Source organism: Mixophyes fleayi, chromosome 4, assembly GCF_038048845.1.
Source record: "Mixophyes fleayi isolate aMixFle1 chromosome 4, aMixFle1.hap1, whole genome shotgun sequence".
Classification (NCBI taxonomy): Eukaryota; Metazoa; Chordata; class Amphibia; order Anura; family Limnodynastidae; genus Mixophyes; species Mixophyes fleayi.
The window spans coordinates 41,858,276-41,880,934 of NC_134405.1; the positions used below are offsets into that span (position 1 = coordinate 41,858,276).

The following is a 22,659-nucleotide window of genomic DNA, read 5'->3' on the forward strand; positions in this document are numbered from 1 at the left end:
ATAAATGGCAGCTAACACGTCATTGAATCCTGAACTGTCAGACATATAAAAGTCAGGGTGGAAGGAAAGTGACCTTTTATTTCAGTCATCTAAATAATTAATGTGTGGGAATATACATTTCAAACAGGGACGATGAGACCAATAAAATAGGGATTACAGTCAACAAACAGCATTTTCCATGAATGACCACAAGTGGAGTTTCAGATGGCCAGACTGAACAGATGCAATAAGATATACAGATATAAATAGGATATACTGTACATGTTCTTATAATGGAAAATATATGTATCAAGCCAGAGACCAGTGAAGACTCTATAAACCCATAAGATCATTAACCCCTCACCTCCCCAATTACTAGTGAGGCACACAAGCAAGGCTTAATGCTCAGTTTCCTGCTCAGAGAGACAGATGCAGCCCAATACAAACAAGGATATAAGACACGAGTGTTTTTCTATGCAATGTGTCCAAGATATTTTCTCATGCATTTTCTGCCGGCTGTCTATTCACTGACCCACAGCTTAGGTATGCGAGATGGTAGTAAAGTCTGATCGTGTTTTGTTGTACAGCATGCCCGGGACTCTGACCTGCATCGTCTGTGTCTCACAACACAATCACATAAAACTAAAGTTATTATAGGCTCCCTCGGCGCTAGGCCAGTGACTAAGCCACCTAGTTTATCCCAGGCACGTATCACACTGACCATAACCACTTTATAATTGGCCCCATACCGCTTTTTAACAGATTTATTCCTAGCATGTTCATGTCATACCATCAACCACCACCCACTGCAGGTGTTATAGGCCGATACAGGGCCTGGAGAGCTGGGGGGCCCAGATACGCCGGTTTACCCTCACTAGGTCCCCATGTTCCGCAACTGCACCAAGGCATCTGGTACTATACAGGTCACAGGCTAACATCTAGCAGAACGTCTGACTTACATCATCAGTATTCCTTTGGAAGTGAATGTGCGGCATGTAGGAAATGTTTATCAAATCTTCATGAAACATGTGACAGTTATTCGGATGGCCTTTTATGGTTTTGTACCTTAGAAGGTGGACTTGTCCCTAATATGCCCATTACCAAAAATAAAACATAAATGTACCACGCATTTTGTGGGTGGGACAATACTCATGAGAATTCACTAGACACGTGTCACAAGAAAATATCTCATGTCTCAATGCGGTCACTGGTGAATTCATAGGGGGCGATTCAGAGTTGTACGCATGTGTGAGCCGCATTGCGCTTGCGTACAACATGTGATGGTATTTGCTGCATGTAGCGGACAGATCAGGGGAGTGCAGGTGTAAGTACGCCAATTTGAAACAGGTCTTCTTTTTGGTTACACATCTCTGACATATGTGCCTCATCAAGGGTAAATTCTGTGTCTGCATAAAGATGAGCGCAGTTATGGAGTCTTATGATGTGTGAAACCTAAAATCCAGACGAGGACATGCAAATTTGCAGGTGCATACGCCAACACCCCCGCAGACATCTGTTTAGTACTCACACTGTCTATAGGCAATATGTACACTTTGTACCACATAATGCCGTAGGATAGTTACAACACACCTTGGACCCAGCTATTATTACTGTGTAGAGAAATATAAATATACCCTGGTTACATGCGGACCAATAGACACCAGGGCGGTATTTTCCCCACACTGTCACATGATAAACTCCCTGCTCTATCACATAGCACACCAATGTCTTGATACATATATACACTCTCAAATGGAGATAAATCATTGGACGTTTACCCTTCTGTCTGAGGCGATGCCCTCTGACCCAATGATGTCACAGGCGAGGGAGGAGCAAAGCAGAGGGAAGAAAGAACGTGTGACAGACAGTAAAACAAGAGGATACAGTTAGTAGGCGATAGAGAGAGAAGGGTTGCGGGGGGGGGGGGCAAACAAATGACAAATATAATCTCACACACATATACACCAAATTCAACATTTTGTCTACTAAAAGCTGGATTAATAAAAGATTTTACAAAACGTTTATAGTTTGTCTATTTATGACAGAGGGGGGAAAATTACAAATTTTTTCAAAGCGCTTGCTGCAGAAATATGCAGAGGGAGATCAGAACCTGACAATATTATATTACAGTGATTTTCAAACCTTGCAAACTTATTCACTAAACCCCTCTCGTTCACCACACTAGAACTCGGTTGGGGTATTCCTACACCGACAACCATGGTCTGCTAATTCAACAGGGTCTTGTTACTGACAATTAGTGGGGACCTCTAGTGGTCAGTCTTGGTAATCAATCGAGGAAAACCCAATATTTGCCTCAACCTGGGGCTCTATGATCGCAATGTAGTATATTGTAAGCGAACATAAAAAGTCACTCTGGTGAAATGATCAGGCGTTTTCACCAATGCAAAAGGTCCAACTGCTGTCAATAATTGTATAACACAGAATAAGTTTGTTAATAGCAGATAGTGGACAACATGCTGGAATTCTGAAGCCCAAGTTTACGTTATGTTCAGATATAAATAACAGAAGCAGAGACATCTACTGCAAATTACTAAGTATAATTCACGATTACCAAATTAGACACAGAGATAAATAGATCACAATCTCTTAAAAGCTTCTGTTCTCAATTACCCTTTTCCCTAATACAGTTAGAGACCCGTCTCTGACCTATTTCGCACAATAATGAATATTAGTCTGGGGCCAACTTGCATCTTAATAATACATTGCCTCATGTTAACCCACTCAGAAATAAGCAAATATTGGTAAGGAATAATTTGGCTTTAAACGCCTCATTTTTAACTCAACTGTAGCTCCATCCTTGATCGCACAGCTCCTCGCAGTAACCATCAGATGAAGAGTATCAAGAGACAGATTCCTACCTTGTGGGTACATTGTCTCACAGTGTTAATCAGCTCCTGGATAACCAGATCCACACATTTCAGACAAGGCTCCTTCAACTTCACAACCTGCTTCTTCACTATAGCTTCAAAGGCCATATCTGGGGTAAATAGACCTGTCCTGTATGGAATAGGATGAATGTGTCAATAGAGGAAGGAGAGGAAGTAACGTAACAAATATGAACGTCTACTGCTGGATGAAAAATCAGATTAAAAAATATATATATACCTGAGGGCTCATCACACTTACCTTACACCATGGATGTTCTTAATGGCATAGCTGATTTCTCGCCGTAGATCCTTTTCATCAAACTCCATCTTTTTTTATAGAATACAAAGAAAGTGGGGAGTTACAATATGAGGGGGGTCACAAGCCGGGGCTCTAAGCAGCTGAGGGGGGGGTCGCAGGCCTAGGGTCTAGGCAGCCAGGGGAGGGGGAAAAAGAAGTTGCAGGAAGTAATGTAACAAGTTCTATAAATTAATTGGAGGAATAAAAGGTGTGTTGAATTAGTAAGAGAAAAAAAATGGGGGACATAAAATGTTGCCATTGCTCAGTATTAATTGTTATCATTATATAGCGCCAGCACATTCCGTAGCGCTTTACAATTGGAAACAAACAGTAATAAAACAATACTGGGTATTACATACAGAGAGGTAAGAGGGCCCAGCTCGCAAGCTTACAATCTATGGGAGCATTGATGTAAATTGGTCTAAACATATATTTACTCAATGACACTGGAAGGCTCAGATTTTCACAACTTCTGTATGGGAAAATGTTACTGCAATTCTAGTCATGAATACCCAAGAATGGGAATGTGGGAGAAATAAGGTAATGTCATCCTAAAGCCAGTTTTAAAACGATTGTTGAAAAGAGAAAACAAACAAAACCAAAGAGAAGCATCTATGTAAATGTATCTCACCATAATAGCTACCGCCAGTGACCGGTTATTTGGATAGGAGTAAGGATCTTTAGAAGATATATGTACAGAGTTAGTATTATTATATCAGACATGAAAAGATTACCTTCACAAGCTCAAAGGGAAAGCGCTCATGAAAAATCCGGTTTATTCTAGCACCTCCGGACAGCTCCAGAGTGTCCACCTGATCCCCAGATCCTTCAATCCTCTTCTCAAAGTCCACTCCAAGCTGCTGGACCATCCTACAAGGGTAACAAGGCGTTAAAGAGGACTTGCCTCCTACAGAGTGGTGGCGATCCAGTATTCATAAGAATGCAGTGTAACATCCCTGAGGCATTGTGCCTCATGCCTCAGTGATGCCACTAGCTCCAACTGACTCAGTGTGGGGTTTGTATGTTCTCCCTGTGTTTGCCTGGCTTTCCCACATGTGCTCCGGTTTCATCTCACACTTCAAAACACATTGAACAACTTCTGGCAATATGAACCATAGTGTGTGTGTCCGTTTGGTTGGGAATATAGATTGTGATGTGAATGATTAAATATTCTCTGTAAAGTGCTATGTAATATGTAGGCACTATATAAATAACTTTATAATAATTAAACAACTAGACATTCCTGAACATGGTAATCATGTCCACCAATCCAGACAGAGACCAGACCCCAAGTAACTGCACACTGGTAAAATGAGCACCTTGTACTGCTGGGTTACAGGGAAAGGAGCTTGGAGAGGAATTAGGAAGGTGTTCATTGGGGATGTGAAGGATAAATCATTACATACTTTATACTGAATATACACTAATATAAATAGCAGATTGTGATCTATATTATAAAAATTTTGTATTTATTTAAAAAAAAACAGATCTTTAAAATTATAAAAGATGATCTCAAAATTATACCTTAAAATTACCCTAAAAATGCAAATGTGATGTAATGAAGTAATGCTTCTGGAATTCATGCTAGTTAAGAGAATATAAATACCGATCATCCAGTGTTAAATGCTCACACTAAATATATACACGTTTCTCTAAAGCAGTATGTATATTACCTAGGCTGGGGTTGGGACCTTTAGTAATTACTCCACATTAATCAAAGTCCTTAAGAGAAGATTATTTTCAGTTTCCGTTCCTCTGTCCTTTCATTACTAATGGCAGAGTTCTGGCTGTAGTGATGTCACCTGAACAGGACTATAGTATGAGTTACACAGATGGCTGTGGGTGTATATGTAGGTCTGAGATGTCCCAGATCTTCTCACTAGCTGTGGTGCGGTCATAGGACATCACTGCTGGTGGTGGTCACTGTAATCTCTCCCCTCCTTGCTATCCTGGGTATTTCCCCCTCTTCCTCCATCAAATAAGCTCTTATTTCAGCTCTCTCCAAAGCTGCCTCCCTTTATAATGCTCCACGTAACAACTCCCTCTTGACTAAGGGGTCTCCTTTCTGCTATTAGTGCTTTTTCCTGGTCGCTTCTCCTTATCCAAAACACTCTTTTCCTCTTGTTACTCTTACTCCACTCTGTAGCTCCATGTATCTTTTCCTATTCTCCTCTAAATGGGCTGCTGCACCCCCGATGCTCTCCCTTGTTGTCCTGTCTAATTACCTCCTATCAGTGGCTTTAGTTCGCTCTATGTCCCCCTATTTCCCATTTCTACATCTTCTACTCTCATCACAGTCAGTTCCCCCTTTTTCTCTTAGCCGGCCTTGGTTCTCATCAGTCCCCTCTATATCTACGTATTGTGCCTCTCTTCCTTCTCACCCCTCCTGGTTTCTCATCTTTCCCCCGTTTTGCCCCAATCCATTACTTTGCCCTTTACGGAGCGCTCTATCTCCGTTCCTTCCTCCTCTACTGGTAACAGCTCCGTATCGGTACTCTACGAGCAGAGGCAGTTTTAAAACAAAGACTTTTTGTAGCGTACTTGAGCTCAAAATTTTATTGGTGGATAGTGAAGGAGCACTGAGAGGCTTCTTCCCACCATGTGACTGGGGTCTGTGCCCTAGGAAGGGGCAGCCGGACTGCTTTTTATACTGGTTCTGCACACAACTCATCTATCCAGTTGCTCCAATTAATACAAATGAAGAATGATTTGTCCTGTAGGGCGCTACATGAATATTACATCAGTCCAAAAAAACTGCTGCCCCCACTGTATGTAGGAGTAAGAGACAGGTGCCCTTTAAAATACAGAAACACTTACTACTTTATGTAAATGCATACACCCTGTATGTCACATTTACCATGTGATTTTGTATATAAACGTTGTGTAAAGTTAGGAGGAGGGGAGTGGGGGACTTTTCTCTTACTGAAGAAGGGCTTTGGTTTTCCTTGTGGGATCATCCGGGCGGAAGTTTTTGTACTCTTCCACTTCCTTTTCCAGGGACAGCATCTGGCTCTGCAGCTTACTCCTCAGTGCAGGTAGAGTCTCCCGGATGTGATTGGTGAGTTGCTAAAGGAGGAAGGGGGGGAAAACGTGAACCATTCACAGAACCTGCTGTAACAAGAAGTATCAGACACATCCATGCCGGCTATCTGGGGATTCTGCTATTTGACAGACGGGAGCTTCACACTTGACCAAAAAAAAAAAAATGTTTTTTATTATGTGCTGAGCGGCCACATGTGATTAATGGGCTACGAGCTAAGTCAGTCTCCCTGTTGGCCCAGCAGCCAATGACATGCTGGGGGAGGTGCGCGACATAATGGAGCTACGCAAAATGTACTGTGGAGGAACCTTTATGACTGTGCAGATCTTCCTCCCGTGAAAGGAGATCACCCGCCTGTAATGGGCAGTGCTCCTGCATGTGATATGAGGAACTACAGTTACACCGTGTATATAACAGGTGGACACCATTACTGTATACACTGGAGGAACCTACTGGGCCTCTTTGTATAACTACTGCAGCATATGTCTAAGCATCATGTATGGGACACTGCATTACTAATCTGCACATTAATATAGCACAAGAAAAGCAGTGTTTACAAAGCAAATAACTGGCTAGTAAGTTACTGTTTTCAACGTGGTGTGTGTATTTTCTGTGCAGCAATGAATTGTAAATGGTTAGCATTTTGTGACTATACATTGATGCTGTAAAAGGTTGTGTTATTTGATTTTCACTTTGCCATATTGTTATGGCAAAGTGAAATTATGATCATAAATCCCTTTTGTGTGACAGACATTGCCATGTTCTGGGAACATGGGTAATGTTGGGCATAAGGTCATGGCATAATATTTGAAGCAGTGCTGGGGGGGGGTGGGGGGGGGGGAGGGTATTAAGGGCACTGTCAGGTAACGCCGGCCAGTGCTACATTAGTAGGCATAATAATCTGGGCACAATTTTGAATGTATACTTAAGTAAAACACCCCAAACAAATATAGGTGGGGTGGTTTGTGTGCCAGGCCCTGGTGTCCAATATGAGAATCTGACTGCAGTCACAATAATACCCGTACATGCAAAATTGGACATATGAGCTTAAAAAAAAAAATAGGACTGTTCAACAGGACCACCTTTAAAGTAAAAACTGGATTGAAAAGCTGTAGCACAGGGTGAAGTGTGTCACATTACCTTTGAATGTCAAATCAGTGCCTCAGAAAACTGCTGAAAAGTTGCTAATTGCATGCTGCCATATGTCTGTTCTACATCTCAAGTTAACAATTTGGAACAATAAATTGGAATTCTGTTTTGGGTTTTGCTGTTTGTTTTTTGGGGGGGGGATTTCTAGCAGCATTTCAATGTAGCAAAGGCTGAGATTATTAGATGACCATATTATACTAACATACATCAGCAATTTCCCTTCTATGAAGAGATGACCGTTACATGAAGTTGACAAGTTTTAAATAAGTATTTTTCCACATTCAGCTCAACATAAAAAGGCCATACCAGTTCTAGACTTAATATTAGACTATTATTGTAGTAAGATTTTAAGCAGCGATCGGTTACACAATATGTACTGCACATCTCATAAAGACTATAGACGGGGTCACTATTATTGTGAACAGATCACACTGAATGACAGACTTCACCCACTTGGTTTAAGGTTTTCTGCAGGTGCGGAGTCCCCATTCTGTCGGCTATGTGCCGATACGCAGGATGAGAGAGGAAGAACTTTCTTTCTGCAGCGAGGGCCGCTCGGATGTCCTTTTTACCATCAATGTCCTTCTGGCTTCTGTTCACTACCCCAATGTAGCCTACACAAAGAGACGGACACATGGGTCATTTCACAGGTAAAGGTACCTTATAACTAGATAGAAAAACAGCACTTTCTGATCACTCTGCTGGGAAACCATAACCCAAAAACAACCAGGGAGTATTTTAATCTCTACAGCAATCATGATGCATCATAGAGTGAACTTGTCGCCTACAGTGGAGGCAGCCGTCTTGTTAACTAAAATGCCTCAAAACATTTGTAGTCCCTAGTGAATTAATAAGCTGCACTCTCCCAAACATTGCTTCAGTTGCCTAAATGACTGGCTCCATTTGATGGGTGCACTTAATATTTTGTTGGAGACCGGTCACTTTTTATATATAAACCAAGTTGTACAGAGTATGATTTGCACATGCAATGTACAAAACATCCCCCGCGGGAGAGTACATAGAATAAGCAGAATGTGCAGTACACAAATGCAATCCCAACAGATTCTCTTTAAACAGACATGCCTGGCATTCAGCCCCATCTCTGGACCCGTTAAACCGCTCTTAAACAATTGTTGTGGTTTTCAAAATCTAAACAGGAATCACAGACATTAGTAATTTAGTGCATTATATAGGACTCGGATATATAGATAATATATTTTGGTTCAAGGCATTTTCTATAGGAGGAGACATCAGTCCTAAGCGGTCCCACTGACCATACAGCACATTAATACCCACAAGACTTTACCTCTCCTTAACGGCAGCAGTTTATTCTCCAGAATATCTCTGGCATCGGTGCCTTCATCCATCAAATCCAGCTTCGTTATTACACCAATAGTTCTTAAACCTAGATGAAAGAAACGGAAGGGAATGCAATTAATAACAAGGTGATATAGAGAAAAGCTGAAGACTAAATTACATAATGTACCGGCATTATTTAACCACCCAAACATCCACCCAGCGGCCACTTTATTAGGTACACCTGTACAACGGTTTGTTAATGTAAGTATCTAATCAGCCAATCATGTGGCAGCAACTCATTGCACGAAGGCATGCAGAACTGGTGAAGAGGTTCAGTTGTTGTTCAGACCAAACACCAGAATGTGGACGAAATGTTATCGAAGCGACTGACTGGAATGATTGTTGTCAGACGGGGCGGTTTGAGTAGATCAGAAACTGCCGATCTCCATAGATATTCACACACATATACACAGTGAATGGTGCATAAAGCAAAAAACATCCAGTGAGCGGAAGTTCTGAGGGCAAAAACACCTTGTTAATGAGAGAGGTCAGAGGAGAATGGGCAGACTGTTGACTAGAACAGAAAAACTGTGGCTAAATTGGGCACAGGCTAACCAAAAATGGACAGTTCAATATTGGAAAACCATTGCCTGGCCTGACAAACCTCAATTTCTACTGCAACATGCAAATGGTAGGGTCAGAATGAATTCTGAAATTGCTGCTGACCATGTGTCTCCCTTTACGGCCAGTGTCTACTTATCTTCTAATGGCTACTTCCAGCAGGTTAACACAGCATGTAATAAGGCACACTTTATCTCAATCTAGTTCTGTGAACATGACAATGAGTTCCGGGCACTCCAATGGCCTCCACGGGCACCAAATCTCAATCCAACAGATCTTTGTGATGTGGTGGAATGGGAGAATCGCAGCAAATAAATCTGTGTGATGCCATAATGTCAACATGGACCAGAATCTCTTAAGGAAGGTTTCCAGCACCTTGTTTAACCCATGCCACAAATAATTCAGGCTGTTACGGGAGAAAAGAGGGGCTCCTACCCAATATATCACACTGGTGTTCAAAAGATTGAACACGGTAAAAAAATGACTTGCTTCTTTCAACTAGAATTTTAAATCAATTCAATGGTACCTTGATAAAAAAAACAAAATAGAGAGATTAAGACACTACTAATGTTGCAAATGCTTATTACTTGAAATAACCAACTTATAATTTATTATTCACATGATTGATAAGCCCCATTTTCAGCAGCCATTACTCCAGTGATCTAATGGCAAACTCTCTTAGCTCATCTTTAATTAATCATGTTTAAATGTTACAGTTATTAGAGAAATCATTCTACTGGGGTTAGCACAGCTGAAACCCATTATACTGTTCAATGAAGCAAAGACATTATCATATCTTGGGTATGCAGAAATGCCAGTGCAACACTGTAGATTAAATTTCAATTCTGGGTTCAAAAATGGTCAATACATCTTTACCAAGAAACACGTCACAGTGATCTCCCCAGCACCCATTTCCCGGGTGCTCCACGTAGCTGTTTTTACTAGCTACCCGGCTCTTGGAACCCAACAGAATCCTATTATAATAGGATAAACCATTGTTTCTCCTGTTTTAACAGCACTATTGTGAGCACTACAGCCAGCAGTGTGTGTTAGACCACTGACCACCAGTCTGACCAGTCCTGGCAGGTGTGGGCAAAATCCTCCAACTTTTTAAATATTATTGTAAAGTATCACACTGTCCCCAGCCGGCTTCTTACTGCCACCCAGCTGGCAACATTTTCTGTGGTGAACACTGCACCATTCTGTCGTTGCTTTGAGAAACTATGGTCATTCCATTCGACAGATTGCTCAGAAACTGAAGAAGATTTCATACAAAAGGTGTCCACTATTGTTTTTGGGCAAATTGGATGTAACCAGGATAGAAGTAGTGGTGTAAGGCCCAGATGCACAAAAGAATAAGTACATCAAAGTCTAGTTTAAGAAACAGATGCCTCACAGGTCCTGAGTTGGCGGCTTCCTGAAATGGTACATGCATGTCAAATCCCAGTGTCATCTGTAACAGTATAGACGACTGAGATGCTGGCCTTATAGGCAGAGTTACAAAGAAAAAGCCATATTTGAAACTGGCAAACAGGAGCTTAAATAAAAAAAAAAAAAAAAAAAGTGCAAACGACGGACGGTGGATGACTGGAAGAGAGCATTATGGATGGAGGAGTTTAGGTTTAAGGTGTTTGGCTGGAAGTGGAGAACATGAGGCAAAGCAAATGAACAGATCCCGGAGGGTGTTTGATTCCTTCTGTAAAGCATGGCCGGGGAAATGTATTGGTGTGGCACAGTTTTGGTGCTGGTGGCGTCATGCCATCCACTGAGGTCAGCGCTTGATTGGAGTAAATTTCAGCATGCAGCAGGACAATAATCCTAAACTCACTTATAAGATATGCAAATCCTACTTGGTGAAGAGACAGGGAGTCGGCACTCTGTCTATGATGGGCTGGAAGCCCAATCACCAGATCTCAACCCTATTGAGCTCGTGGGATGAACTTGAACGGAGGTCAGGGAAATATGGCCGACAAGCCAACCGCACCTCTGGGAAGACCTACAGAAGTTGTGGGTACAAATTCAAATTTCCTCTGAATACCTGGCAGACCTGTAACTGCTGCAAATGGGGGATTCTTTGATGAAGGCAAAGCTTGACAAATAGAACAGGTATATGAAATAAAAATAAGTTATGACAGTCAATGTATTGATTATAATTTCAGGTCAATTTAATGGTATTTTGAATATATATAATTTTTTTCTTTCAAAACCCAATAACTTTCTTTGCGATTCCAACCACTAGTTTGTGTGTGTATTATAAATATGCTAAACATCAACAATACCAACTGGACGTCTGTGACCGAGGACATATCTGCACTGCGATTAAAGCCTCTCATGAGAATAAAAAATATTATATTATAATATATATATATATATATATATATATATATATATATATATTTTTTTTTATGATGGCATAACCCCTTTAATTAGACTAAACAATCAGCAGTTCATTTTTCTACATAATTAACATTTGTGCTTTATAGAAATACATTGCACATAATGATACTCACAAAACCACAAAGTCAAAAAAAACAAAAACGATAGAAAATGCTAAAGAAACCACATTTCCTGACCTACTTCCATGTCTGCATCATGCAGCATGAACAGACTCCCAGCGTATGCATCTACCGGGGATTCTAAACACACAACATCCTTCCAATCTGAAGGACACTTTTTCCAGAGGCAAAAGGAAGTTTACCGAAGAGTAACGCAATTGTATACATCTTATGAAACCATTTTATTCACAAACTAATCAGTTCTTTTTTTTATCATGGGATAAAATATTGTATTTATTATTAGGACCTTGCAAAAACACAGTAAATCCCTACACATTCTCATTTTATCTGCTGGCGGGGGCACACATGCTGCTCTGTACAACACCACGGATGGCAAACAGGGGGCGCAGCACCACTCCAACACTGGTGACACACTGGCCTTTATAACCCCTGCATTGCTTTTGGTATTTTGTGTAGAAATACCGGGTGAGGGTGGGAGGATAGGCCTTAGGCCCCATGCACATGGGTGTTATTTTAAACCATTTGATGCACTCTTTAAAATGCAATGTAAAAATGTATGTGTGTGCAACATGCAAGAACGTGCAGTATTTGCCCTGCATGTAACACAAAAGTTTGCATTTGCACCTCTTGCAGTGCAACCTGGTACGCTCAACAGCAAGCCTTATCCACCCCCCCTCCTCATGCAGTAATGGAATACCCCAGTTTTACGGTAAGCATACATATAGCCAAGTCACTACATAAAGTTATCCACTATAACCACTCTGCGCTCCTTCTCCCTTCCATTACAATAGATACCACATCCCAGCCCTATTTATCTGCACAGAGACAGGTCCTATTGTGTAAAAGTTTTGGTTCCAGCTCTGCGTGAGCGACAGACATTGAGGCAGCCAGAACACCAGCAGTGTGGTCATCCTCTCTCTCCTGCTGTGCATGAGAGAATACAATGCGCCCCGAGAAGTTGTCTGGCTGCTTGTTAAGAACTCGTGCTTGTGTACAGCAAGGTACTAGAATCCCACACTATACATGCGGAACTAGCAGAGTTTAGCAGAAGTGAGTCAGAATAAACAGCGGCAAACGACTACTGCTCCACCGATCCTCTGATAACGAGGGTCATCTGCAACCTCCCCTGACCACCATCATGACCTCATCCATTTCTAGACTATGATGTAAAGGCTCAAATGTGCTGCAACCCACAGCAACCTTAAGATACTTTTTTAATGCAGCTGTGATGAGAACAAGTGAATAAGGACGTAATCATTTCTATAGCCTCACCTTGTGGATCCACCTCCTTTGCCAATTTCAAGGCATCCGAATTTGCCAGGTCTGTGTTGGCCGGTGTGACAGCCAGGATGAGGCAGCTGTCCCTATTGACGAACTGCAGAATCATCTCCTTGATCTGGTACTCAATGTCCTGGGGCTGGTCACCGACAGGGACCTTGGTGATACCCGGAAGGTCAATCAAGGTCAGGTTCAGGACTGAGAAGTGGTAAAGAGGTTGATAAATAGAAATAATGGTTAGTCAACACAACCATAACCTCGTATTATAATATATAGATATCTATCATCATCATCTATTTATATAGCGCCACTGATTCCGCAGCGCTGTACAGAGAACTCATTCACATCAGTCCCTGCCCCATTGGAGCGCACATTCTAAATTCCCTAATAGACAGACAGACAGACAGACAGACAGACAGACAGACAGACAGACAGACAGACAGACAGACAGACAGACAGACAGACAGACAGACAGACAGACAGACAGACAGACAGAGACTAGGGTCAATTTTTTTTAATTTTTTTTTCCTCTTATAGCAGCCAATTAACCTAGTATGTTTTTGGAGTGTGGGAGGAAACCGGAGCACCCGGAGGAAACCCACACAAACACAGGGAGCACATACAAACTCCTCACAGATAAGGCCATGGTCGGGAATTGAGCTCATGACCACTTCACAGCCGTGCTGCCCACATTTTAGAACACCTTCTTTATAACTCCAGCTCCTCAGTTTTGATTTTGATCCTAGCAGGGAGTATAACAAAAGCATTGGAGATGCAGGAAATACAAGCTGTGTTGCTAGGGTACAATTACGAAATTTATTTTTTTTCCCCCTCCTTTTTTGCAGGGATTACCTACACATCTTTTATTTAAAGGCAAGTAGAACTAATGGTCCTTCCAACCCCTACTCGTCTGTGCATGGCGTTAGTCAGAATTCCTGCTGGAGAAAGTTTCTCCACTTGCACCACTGTCCTGAGCTTGTGTTTGCACAACTGACAGTCTATAGGCCAGAGGAGAGGGAAGCATCGGCGCTACAAGTGGGGGACTTGGGACACACATTTTACTGTAAACAAAGTCATTGGTCTATGAAGGCACAGGAAGAACGGGAGCTGCCATGTTACTGGCTCTCAGGAGCAAACACAGAAATTCTACGTAGACTGCACAAGTGCTGAGATTACCATGGCAACAAAACACACGGGTTAAAAAAAAAAAATCAGTGTGGTAACCACGCCTGAATGAACATTGACGATACATGTGTGTTATTAGCTATTAGCAGCCACACTCCCACAATCCAGTGGTTGCCATAAGCTACATGCACAAAACGTCAGGAAACTCACTTATTCTTATACCCAATTAGACTGTGAGCACTTAGGAGACAAAAGAGAAGGAATGAGTCTGCTCAAAAGGTCTCAAAAACAGGTTAAAGTGGTGCTTACCCAGAAGTACTATATAGATGTATTTATACAATGCCTGCACGGGCCGGGCATTCAACTGAGAAACGCAGTTACTGTTTCACTATACGTTGCCTGAGGGCCCAGAGCGGACTGTAACTCACTTCTGCCTGGAGAAGCCTGGGAGTGTTTTGTCTAAAAATAAGCTTTCAATGGAAGAGGTACTGCCACCATCATCAACAGAGCATGTCCAACACAGTCAGCAGCAGCAGGTCATTACCAGCATTGAATACGATTTTCCTGCTGCTACAAACGCTGGTTTTATCCAGAGACATTTATTTCCCGCCTAAGACCAGCGAGCCGCCTGTACTCACCATGAGGGGAATAGACCCGCAGGTTGATGGGGACAGGTGAGATGCCTTTGTTTGATCCAGTTACTCGCTCCGTTTCCGCTTCGATCTCCTGACGAACTTCATCGAAATCTGTGAATTTTTTGGCTTTGCAGTGCAGGAATTCAGCATATTCTACAGAGCAGGAAAGGGACAGCTTATATGGTAGCCAATATTGATTGTTCATATTCATGACATTTAAATAACATTTATTTTAAGCGCGCCAGCATACTCCTCAAATAAAGAGATGGTCAGTGGCACATTGTAATTACAGTAACAAGGTGTTTCCGCAATGTTTCAAAACTGCACTTGAAAATTTACAATTAGAATCTCACTGTGTGACTGCACAATGCATAATATTATTACATAACCACTAAAATATCATATAGTCAACTCTTGTGTCACCCTGTGGTGGGAGGGACAGACCCCATGTCACATAGCTCCCTCCTGTCTGCGTCACCCTGTGGCGGGAGGGACAGACCCCATGTCACATAGCTCCCTCCTGTCTGTGTCACCCTGTGGTGGGAGGGACAGACCCCATGTCACATAGCTCCCTCCTGTCTGTGTCACCCTGTGGTGGGAGGGACAGACCCCATGTCACATAGCTCCCTCCTGTGTGTCACCCTGTGGTGGGAGGGACAGACTCCATGTCACATAGCTCCCTCCTGTCTGCGTCACCCTGTGGCGGGAGGGACAGACTCCATGTCACATAGCTCCCGCCTGTCTGCGTCACCCTGTGGCGGGAGGGACAGACCCCATGTCACATAGCTCCCTCCTGTCTGCGTCACCCTGTGGCGGGAGGGACAGACCCCATGTCACATAGCTCCCGCCTGTCTGCGTCACCCTGTGGCGGGAGGGACAGACCCCATGTCACATAGCTCCCTCCTGTCTGCGTCACCCTGTGGCGGGAGGGACAGACCCCATGTCACATAGCTCCCTCCTGTCTGCGTCACCCTGTGGCGGGAGGGACAGACTCCATGTCACATAGCTCTTATTCCCAGGAGATCTGATTAAGTGTGTCAATGAAACTGTACTTAAACGTAATAAAATATATTTATTATTTCATTCTTTAGAATCCATTGAGATTTTGAATGTGATTTGCATTCATTGAGTAAAGAGACACATTATATAGTGTCACCTTTGTGAAACCATATAATGTGTCTCTACCCAATGAATGCAAATCACATTCAAAATAATCTCAATGGATTCTAAAGAATGAAATAATAAATATATTTTATTACGTTTAAGCACAGTGTCATTGACACACTTAATCAGAACTCCTGGGAATAGACATACCTCAGTCAGACACTGGCGTACCTGGTGTAAAGCAATAATGGCTATATAAAAATATAATAACTCCCCAGTATAATGTACTCTATAAATTAGGATCCCATAACAACTTTGTACCAGAAAACTGGGGCCCCCACATGACATTTTCTCACTTTATAATAGGAGGTCATAAATAAATTGTAAGAAACGACCTGTTCAACTTTGCGGCTGACAAACGCATTACAATTGTTATAAAAACCTATACCCTTCAATCCTGGTAATCCACGGTCATCAAATGAGCATGTGAACGTTTAAATATATTAAGCAAGTCAAAGATAGGAAGTGAGGAAACTGGGTTACTGCTTGGACAGGAGAGCCCTGGTTATGTTGGCTAGGGGGTTAAAGGCAGCTCATCTGGCAAATCAGTTCTGTAAAATCTAATCTGTTACTAAATTTACGATCTAGTCACAAATAGTAGTTCAGCCAAAGGGAAACAGTCAAACAGGTTCTACCTGTTGGAAATGCCTTTAATTACCATGTGGGACTAGACATGAGCTAGGAGTTAGTTATGTTCATATATTCCCATTGCTCTAGCCTAGGAATGGGCCACCTGCAGCTCTTGTGGATGTAGTCGTCTGACCATATCCTGTAGTGTCACGACAGCTGGAGAGCCGCAGGCCGCCTACCAAGGCTAAAGGAGGAGACTTCAAACTTAATTCACATTTGTATGCAGAGAAAACAGAGAGCAAACTTAAGAGATCATAGACCTGGCTCCTTGCCATGGATTCCTTTCTTGGAGCACCTGCAGAACGTGCTGTATGTACTGTATGGTATGATAGAGCAGGTTTAGTGTAAGAAATACAGTCCATATGATTATAGAAGTCTTCTCCAGCAGGAGATGACACCACCAGGTCATGTGATCAGTATTATGGATCTCACTCCCAGATAACAGAACAAATACAGAGGCCTGATTTACATCACATTTCACAAAAATGGGCGTAAGAGAGATACCTGTCTTAGAAAATATGAGCTGGAGAATGAGGGGGCGACGTGTGACAATTCCAGATCCACGGGGCAGGAAATCTCTGCAAGAAACCACAGAAGAAGAAAAAAAAGTCAAGATCAGGACTTGTAGCAGCTTTAGCAGCGATGAAGTAACAATACAATACATTTTATCTATGCCCCATCCCAATCCATAGTACCTGCTCTCAATGCTCTGCCAGCAGCCTGGAGAGGACTGAATGTAAAGAGCAGGGTCAGGATGCAGACATCCGATTGGGTGAACAAAGATAACTTTACATTCAGACTTCTCCACTCTGTGGTGAGCGCTGCACGGATGGAGAACCAGTCAGACAGACACCAGCAAACCTAAACCACAGGGGTGACTGAGGATCAAGTGCTCTGGCTGGGAAACCACAGTATTTGCATTTCCAACTTGTTACTTTCTATGCCATGAATATACATTTAGAATACAGTTTTCTCCCCAGCAAATTGTGCCAGCCGGCATTAAGAAGTAACCGGACGGGTGCAGTTGTAATTCTTGCAATAATATTGGAAAATGTTGGAGATTATTGCCCACACCTGCCAAGATGTGTCAGACTGGTGGCCAGTAGTGTCACACACACTGTCAGTGTCTATTCTAATAGGAGAAACAATGATTTATTCTATTATAATCGACTCTGTTGGGCTCCAAGAGCTGAGTGGCAAGTAAAAACAGCACCCAGGAAATAGGTGCTTGCGAGAACACAAATATCTTCAAAATTCTAAAAGGGTTTTACTGATGTTACGAAATCCTCTCCATTCCAAAAACTTTACTTTGTATTTAGTGCTTACACACACACACACACACACACACACACGGGACCTTGGACATTCACCTTTTGTACTAATAGGCCCTTTCCGTAGTAGAAGGGACCCTATCAAGCGTCTCGAATGGAAACACTGCAAAAGTAAGATCTCCCCGGCTACATATAGGGCAGTGCTGCACCAAATGGTGATCTACAAAAGGTCCTGGCTGTACTGGAACCCTTCTAAATACAGTAAATGGTGGGAAAGAACTCCCATTAAAGTACTATTAATGGCAAAGAAATAAAGAAAAAAAAAATCATAATTAAAAGTTGAAAACCTCTAAGCTGTGCCTCTGGTTATATTATGTGTGCAGCTAAATGTGTCAAAGTCTTCAAAGGTACATGTTTTAACACTATAGATGCACTCTACAGCCACAGAGGAGAGGTAACCTGGCTAGGGGCTAGATTTACTAAGCTGCGGGTTTGAAAAAGTGGGGATGTAGCCTATAGCAACCAATCAGATTCTAGCTTTCATTCATTTAGTGCTTTCTACAAAATGACAGCTAGAATCTGATTGGTTGCTATAGGCAACATCCCCACTTTTTCAAACCCGCAGTTTAGTAAATCTGGCCCTAGATCTCTACAGGAATAAGCAGAGAGCTTGCCAGGGATATAAACTGGTTAGCAGCTGAGAACCTTGGTTTTGCAAGATTTGTGTAATGATTTGTAAACACTGTACTTAGCCTTCTACAATCTCTGCTACTGCTGACAGGGAGCTGCCATGATGATCCCTCTGAAAACAAACTACACCAAAGGCACTTTCACTGAAGTGCTCATGGGTTTGAACCTTGCCCAGCAACTGTGGGGCTAGCAAGACTGCATCTCCCGCTAACACTCAAGCAAGGAGGTAACATTTCCCAATGAGGAACCTCCACTTTCAGTGCATTTCAGTTTTAAATTCAGGTTAAATCCATGAATTGAGACTTTGATAGCGACAAAATGAGAAGTGTGGTAAACAAGAATAGATTATGTTGTAGGTAGACAGTACTTCTCCGATGATGAAAGATGGCTTATGCAATGCAGGCTGTACTGCAATATAGGAAATATATTTTTAGCTCCCAGCAAATACAGCGTACGGCACTCTGCAGAGGAAGGAAGCCAGCCGAGCGGCTGATCGTCACAATCAAGGCTAACAAACAGAAATATGCCTGCTTTCTGTGCCATGTGCTGTGTCAGGCCTCTGATAGAGCACGATGAGTATTGTTCAGCTGCACAGGACCGACAGGAAGCTGACACATGGATACACACAGGAAAAGGCACGGTGTCACCCTGCAGTGAAAAATCACCTAGATTTTAAACAGAATAGAATCCTTAAGGGCTCGTTCACACGTGTGCTGGGACAATGGGTGAAAACATGTGAAAGAGAATAGATGCTCTAACGATGAGCTTTAAACGCTTCCTCAACAAATACATTTCTATTTCCCATTTTTAATGCAATAGTCAGATTCACATATGAAGAGAGCAATTGCAAGCAGATCGATTTTGAATGGGCCTTCAAGTGACAAATCAAAATTCCATCATGTACCATTCTGTTTAATAATAACGTCCAAAAGGGTCTTTATTGTGACCGTGTGTATAATAACTAATACACTATAATATATATATATATATATATATATATATATATATATATATATATATATATATATATATATATATATTTATTTTTTATATTATATATACACACACACACACACACATATACATATACAGTGTTCTCCTCACATACACCAGTTTGGCATCAAGAAGCAAATGGGTGGGGGGCAGCTAAATACTTTGCAAGAATAGTGAAAAAATGTTGGAGGATATTGCCCACATCAGCCAGGACTGGTCAGACTGGCGGTCAGTGGTCCAACACATACTGCTGGCTGTAGTGCTCACATAGTGCTTGTTATACTAGGAGAAACAATGTTTTATTTTATTATAATAGGACTCTGTTGGGTTCCAAGAGCTGGGTGACAAGTAAAAATAGCCAGGATCAACCACCCGGGAAATAGGTGTTGGGGAGAACACACAGATTACTGTTTGTTGGCGCTGTATACAGTTACTTCACTTTCTTGCTCTCTCATGTCCTGTCACCTTTCTCTACGCAACAAGTAGTTACTGTGAGTCTACAGCTAAACAATGCTACGTAAAGGAATGAAAGAAAGAAAGGCCTATGGACCTGCAGTTTGCAGATTATTTATGAAAGCAACAGAAACCAAACAGCTTTTATCAGTCTAGTGCAAGTTAGACAGTGAAGCAAAGGTCTGTCTGACAGCTATTTAGTTCAGCTTTGTGTCTTTGAGCAATGTCAAGAATTTAAAGCTGATAAAAACAGAAAAAAAATTATCATTTTACTGATACAGTAAGCAAGGTACTATATACGGCAATGGAAGGTGTTATCCTAGCTGCCTAGTGTGACAGGTAATGACACGTTACAAGATATCACATTACCAGAGGGGAATTCTGGGAACCTTAGAGCAAATATCAAAAGGAAAAAAATAGTTCTGCTCACTAGCTAGAGATAAGCCAGCATATAAGAAAACAGGTTAGGGGGAGATACAGACTGGAAAGAGAGTGCATATGAAATGACTGCTCTCAGGACCAAGAAGCGCAGCAGATCGGAAGGAAACACTGAGAACAGTATAGTGTTGACACAGTACAGTCCTAGTAATGGGGCACTGTGAGAGATCCTTTCCGCCGGCTGAGCAGTGTCTGCAGCAGAGCTCGCTGTCTGATGTCACAGCCTTTGTCTACCATATCCCTATCACTGCAGGACATCCCTAGGACAGGAGATTGTGCAGGGCTAAGCAGAGATTGCTCAGATACAAGGATACAAACAGGCAGGGAGAGCAGAGTGCATTAGCGGAGACATAACGAAAGCTAAATCTGCTTCAAGAGCGAAGGATTGGTTCTTCACAGGCCAAAGTGTACCGGAGACAAACATGTTTTATCATAGAGAATGAACATGGAATAAGGAGATGACTAATGAGAACAGCAGGTAAATTCATCCAGAAGTAACACAAAGTACATGCCCTACATGTGGTTCCACAATGGCTGCCCCCATTGTATGTGGGTGAAAGGTGTGCTCACTACTCCACCCTACAGGGAAATCTGGTTGTGAGGTCCAGATGCCGAACATCTGGGTCTGTGCACAATTTAGCCATAAAAGTTTATGGTCAAACTGCCCAGATCTGGTTGTCTGTTCATTCAGCACCATGGAAAATTAAACTGTGTGGCCAAATTGAATTTGGTTGTTCACAGTATATGTTAAATAACCAAATTAGAATGAATTGATGGCCAGTGTTAGAGCCATGTTGGACAGGGATGGCTGCAGAAGGAGAGGTTGTTGTTGGGAAGCAGAAGAAACATTGATTAATACCCTCCACTTACAGATGACTCAGACAGTCCAATGTGCTCACAACATGAAACACTGAGGGGAATACATTCACCACAACCATGACTTCAGTCATTTACTCTGAAACACATGGTAGAGAAGACCATCATTTGCCGGTCATCTTTCTGCTTACCATTAACCTAGGTGACAAGTCCCATTTCTTAGAAGACCTGCCACTCATTGTCTGAAGCCCTTGCATTGAGCAAACTTCTATCCTGCTAATACGTTATCAGGCTGAACGTTCGTTTATCGTGTAATTGACCCGATGATCGGCTGAAAAGACTGTAGTGTGTAACCAGCCTTACAGATCTCATAAAACATATAGGCTGTATACACTAACAACTCAACATAGAATGTGTCTCATTTGTCCACCCCTTAGACTGTAAGCTCATACATACAAGATCTTCTATAACCAATGTCTGTGTCTGTTTATGATTTGTCAGTTTTTGTATTTTAGTTTCCCAAAATGAACAGTGCTACAGAATATGACAACACTTAATACCTGGATGAGGAAGACATAATTCCGACAGCGCTGTACAGAGAACTCATTAACACCAGTCCCTGCCCCATTAGGGAATTTAGACTGTAAGCCCCAACATACACACAGACAGACACAGACTAGGGTCAATTTGTTAGCAGCCAATTAACCTACCAGTATGTTTTTGGAGTGTGGGAGGAAACAGGAGGACCCGGAGGAAACCCACGCAGATATAGGGAGAACATACAAACTCCTCAAAGATATGGCCATAGTCGGGAATGGAACTCATGACCCCAGCCAGCACTGTAAGGCAGAAGTGCTAACCACTGAGCCACAGTGATGCCTATAAATGGTAAGGCATATAAACAGTAAGAGGACAGTCACTCCTAACAAGCAATAGTACAGCATCTAAAAAGGAGAGAGACAAAATACCACGGTCACATCAATGATTGGACCTACTTTCACCATCGTCAGGACAGAGCATATAGACCTCTAATCAACTATCCAAAGATTACACATTAATGATTTCCCTATGTACCCCTCTACCTGTCTCATATTTGCACCTTCTCTGTTATTCACATAAGCCCATGCTCTGTTTCAATGTATTTTTGTATAATGTACTGACTGTGACACGGCAGTTTTGTGGTCTCTTATAAATAAACAATGAGGATGTAGGATAATTAATACTCCTTCATTTCAATACAATTTACTGATCTGAAAAAACATCCCCAATTAATGGCTCGTTGGAGTAACGGTGAGAACTACGATCCACAAGAAGTATATTACTACACACAACTGCACGAGGAAGCTACCACCTAGCAGATTGTGTACTATTTCTGG

At 42.1% G+C, this 22,659-nt stretch overlaps 1 protein-coding gene across 3 annotated transcripts in view; it reads right to left on the reverse strand.

Annotated features, from left to right (window-relative positions):
• The window catches only part of DNM2 (dynamin 2), a 60,787-nt gene that overhangs the window by 30,499 nt on the left and 7,629 nt on the right, over window positions 1-22,659 (reverse strand). For all 3 annotated transcript variants that reach the window (XM_075206791.1, XM_075206789.1, XM_075206790.1), the window contains exons 2-10: window positions 17,127-17,200; window positions 14,832-14,981; window positions 13,063-13,266; window positions 8,661-8,759; window positions 7,808-7,968; window positions 6,089-6,231; window positions 3,900-4,035; window positions 3,127-3,194; window positions 2,859-2,997 (exon numbers count right to left, since the gene is read on the reverse strand). In XM_075206791.1, the coding sequence (XP_075062892.1) occupies window positions 2,859-2,997; window positions 3,127-3,194; window positions 3,900-4,035; window positions 6,089-6,231; window positions 7,808-7,968; window positions 8,661-8,759; window positions 13,063-13,266; window positions 14,832-14,981; window positions 17,127-17,200 (1,174 nt within the window). The remainder of the gene's footprint in view (window positions 1-2,858; window positions 2,998-3,126; window positions 3,195-3,899; window positions 4,036-6,088; window positions 6,232-7,807; window positions 7,969-8,660; window positions 8,760-13,062; window positions 13,267-14,831; window positions 14,982-17,126; window positions 17,201-22,659) is intronic.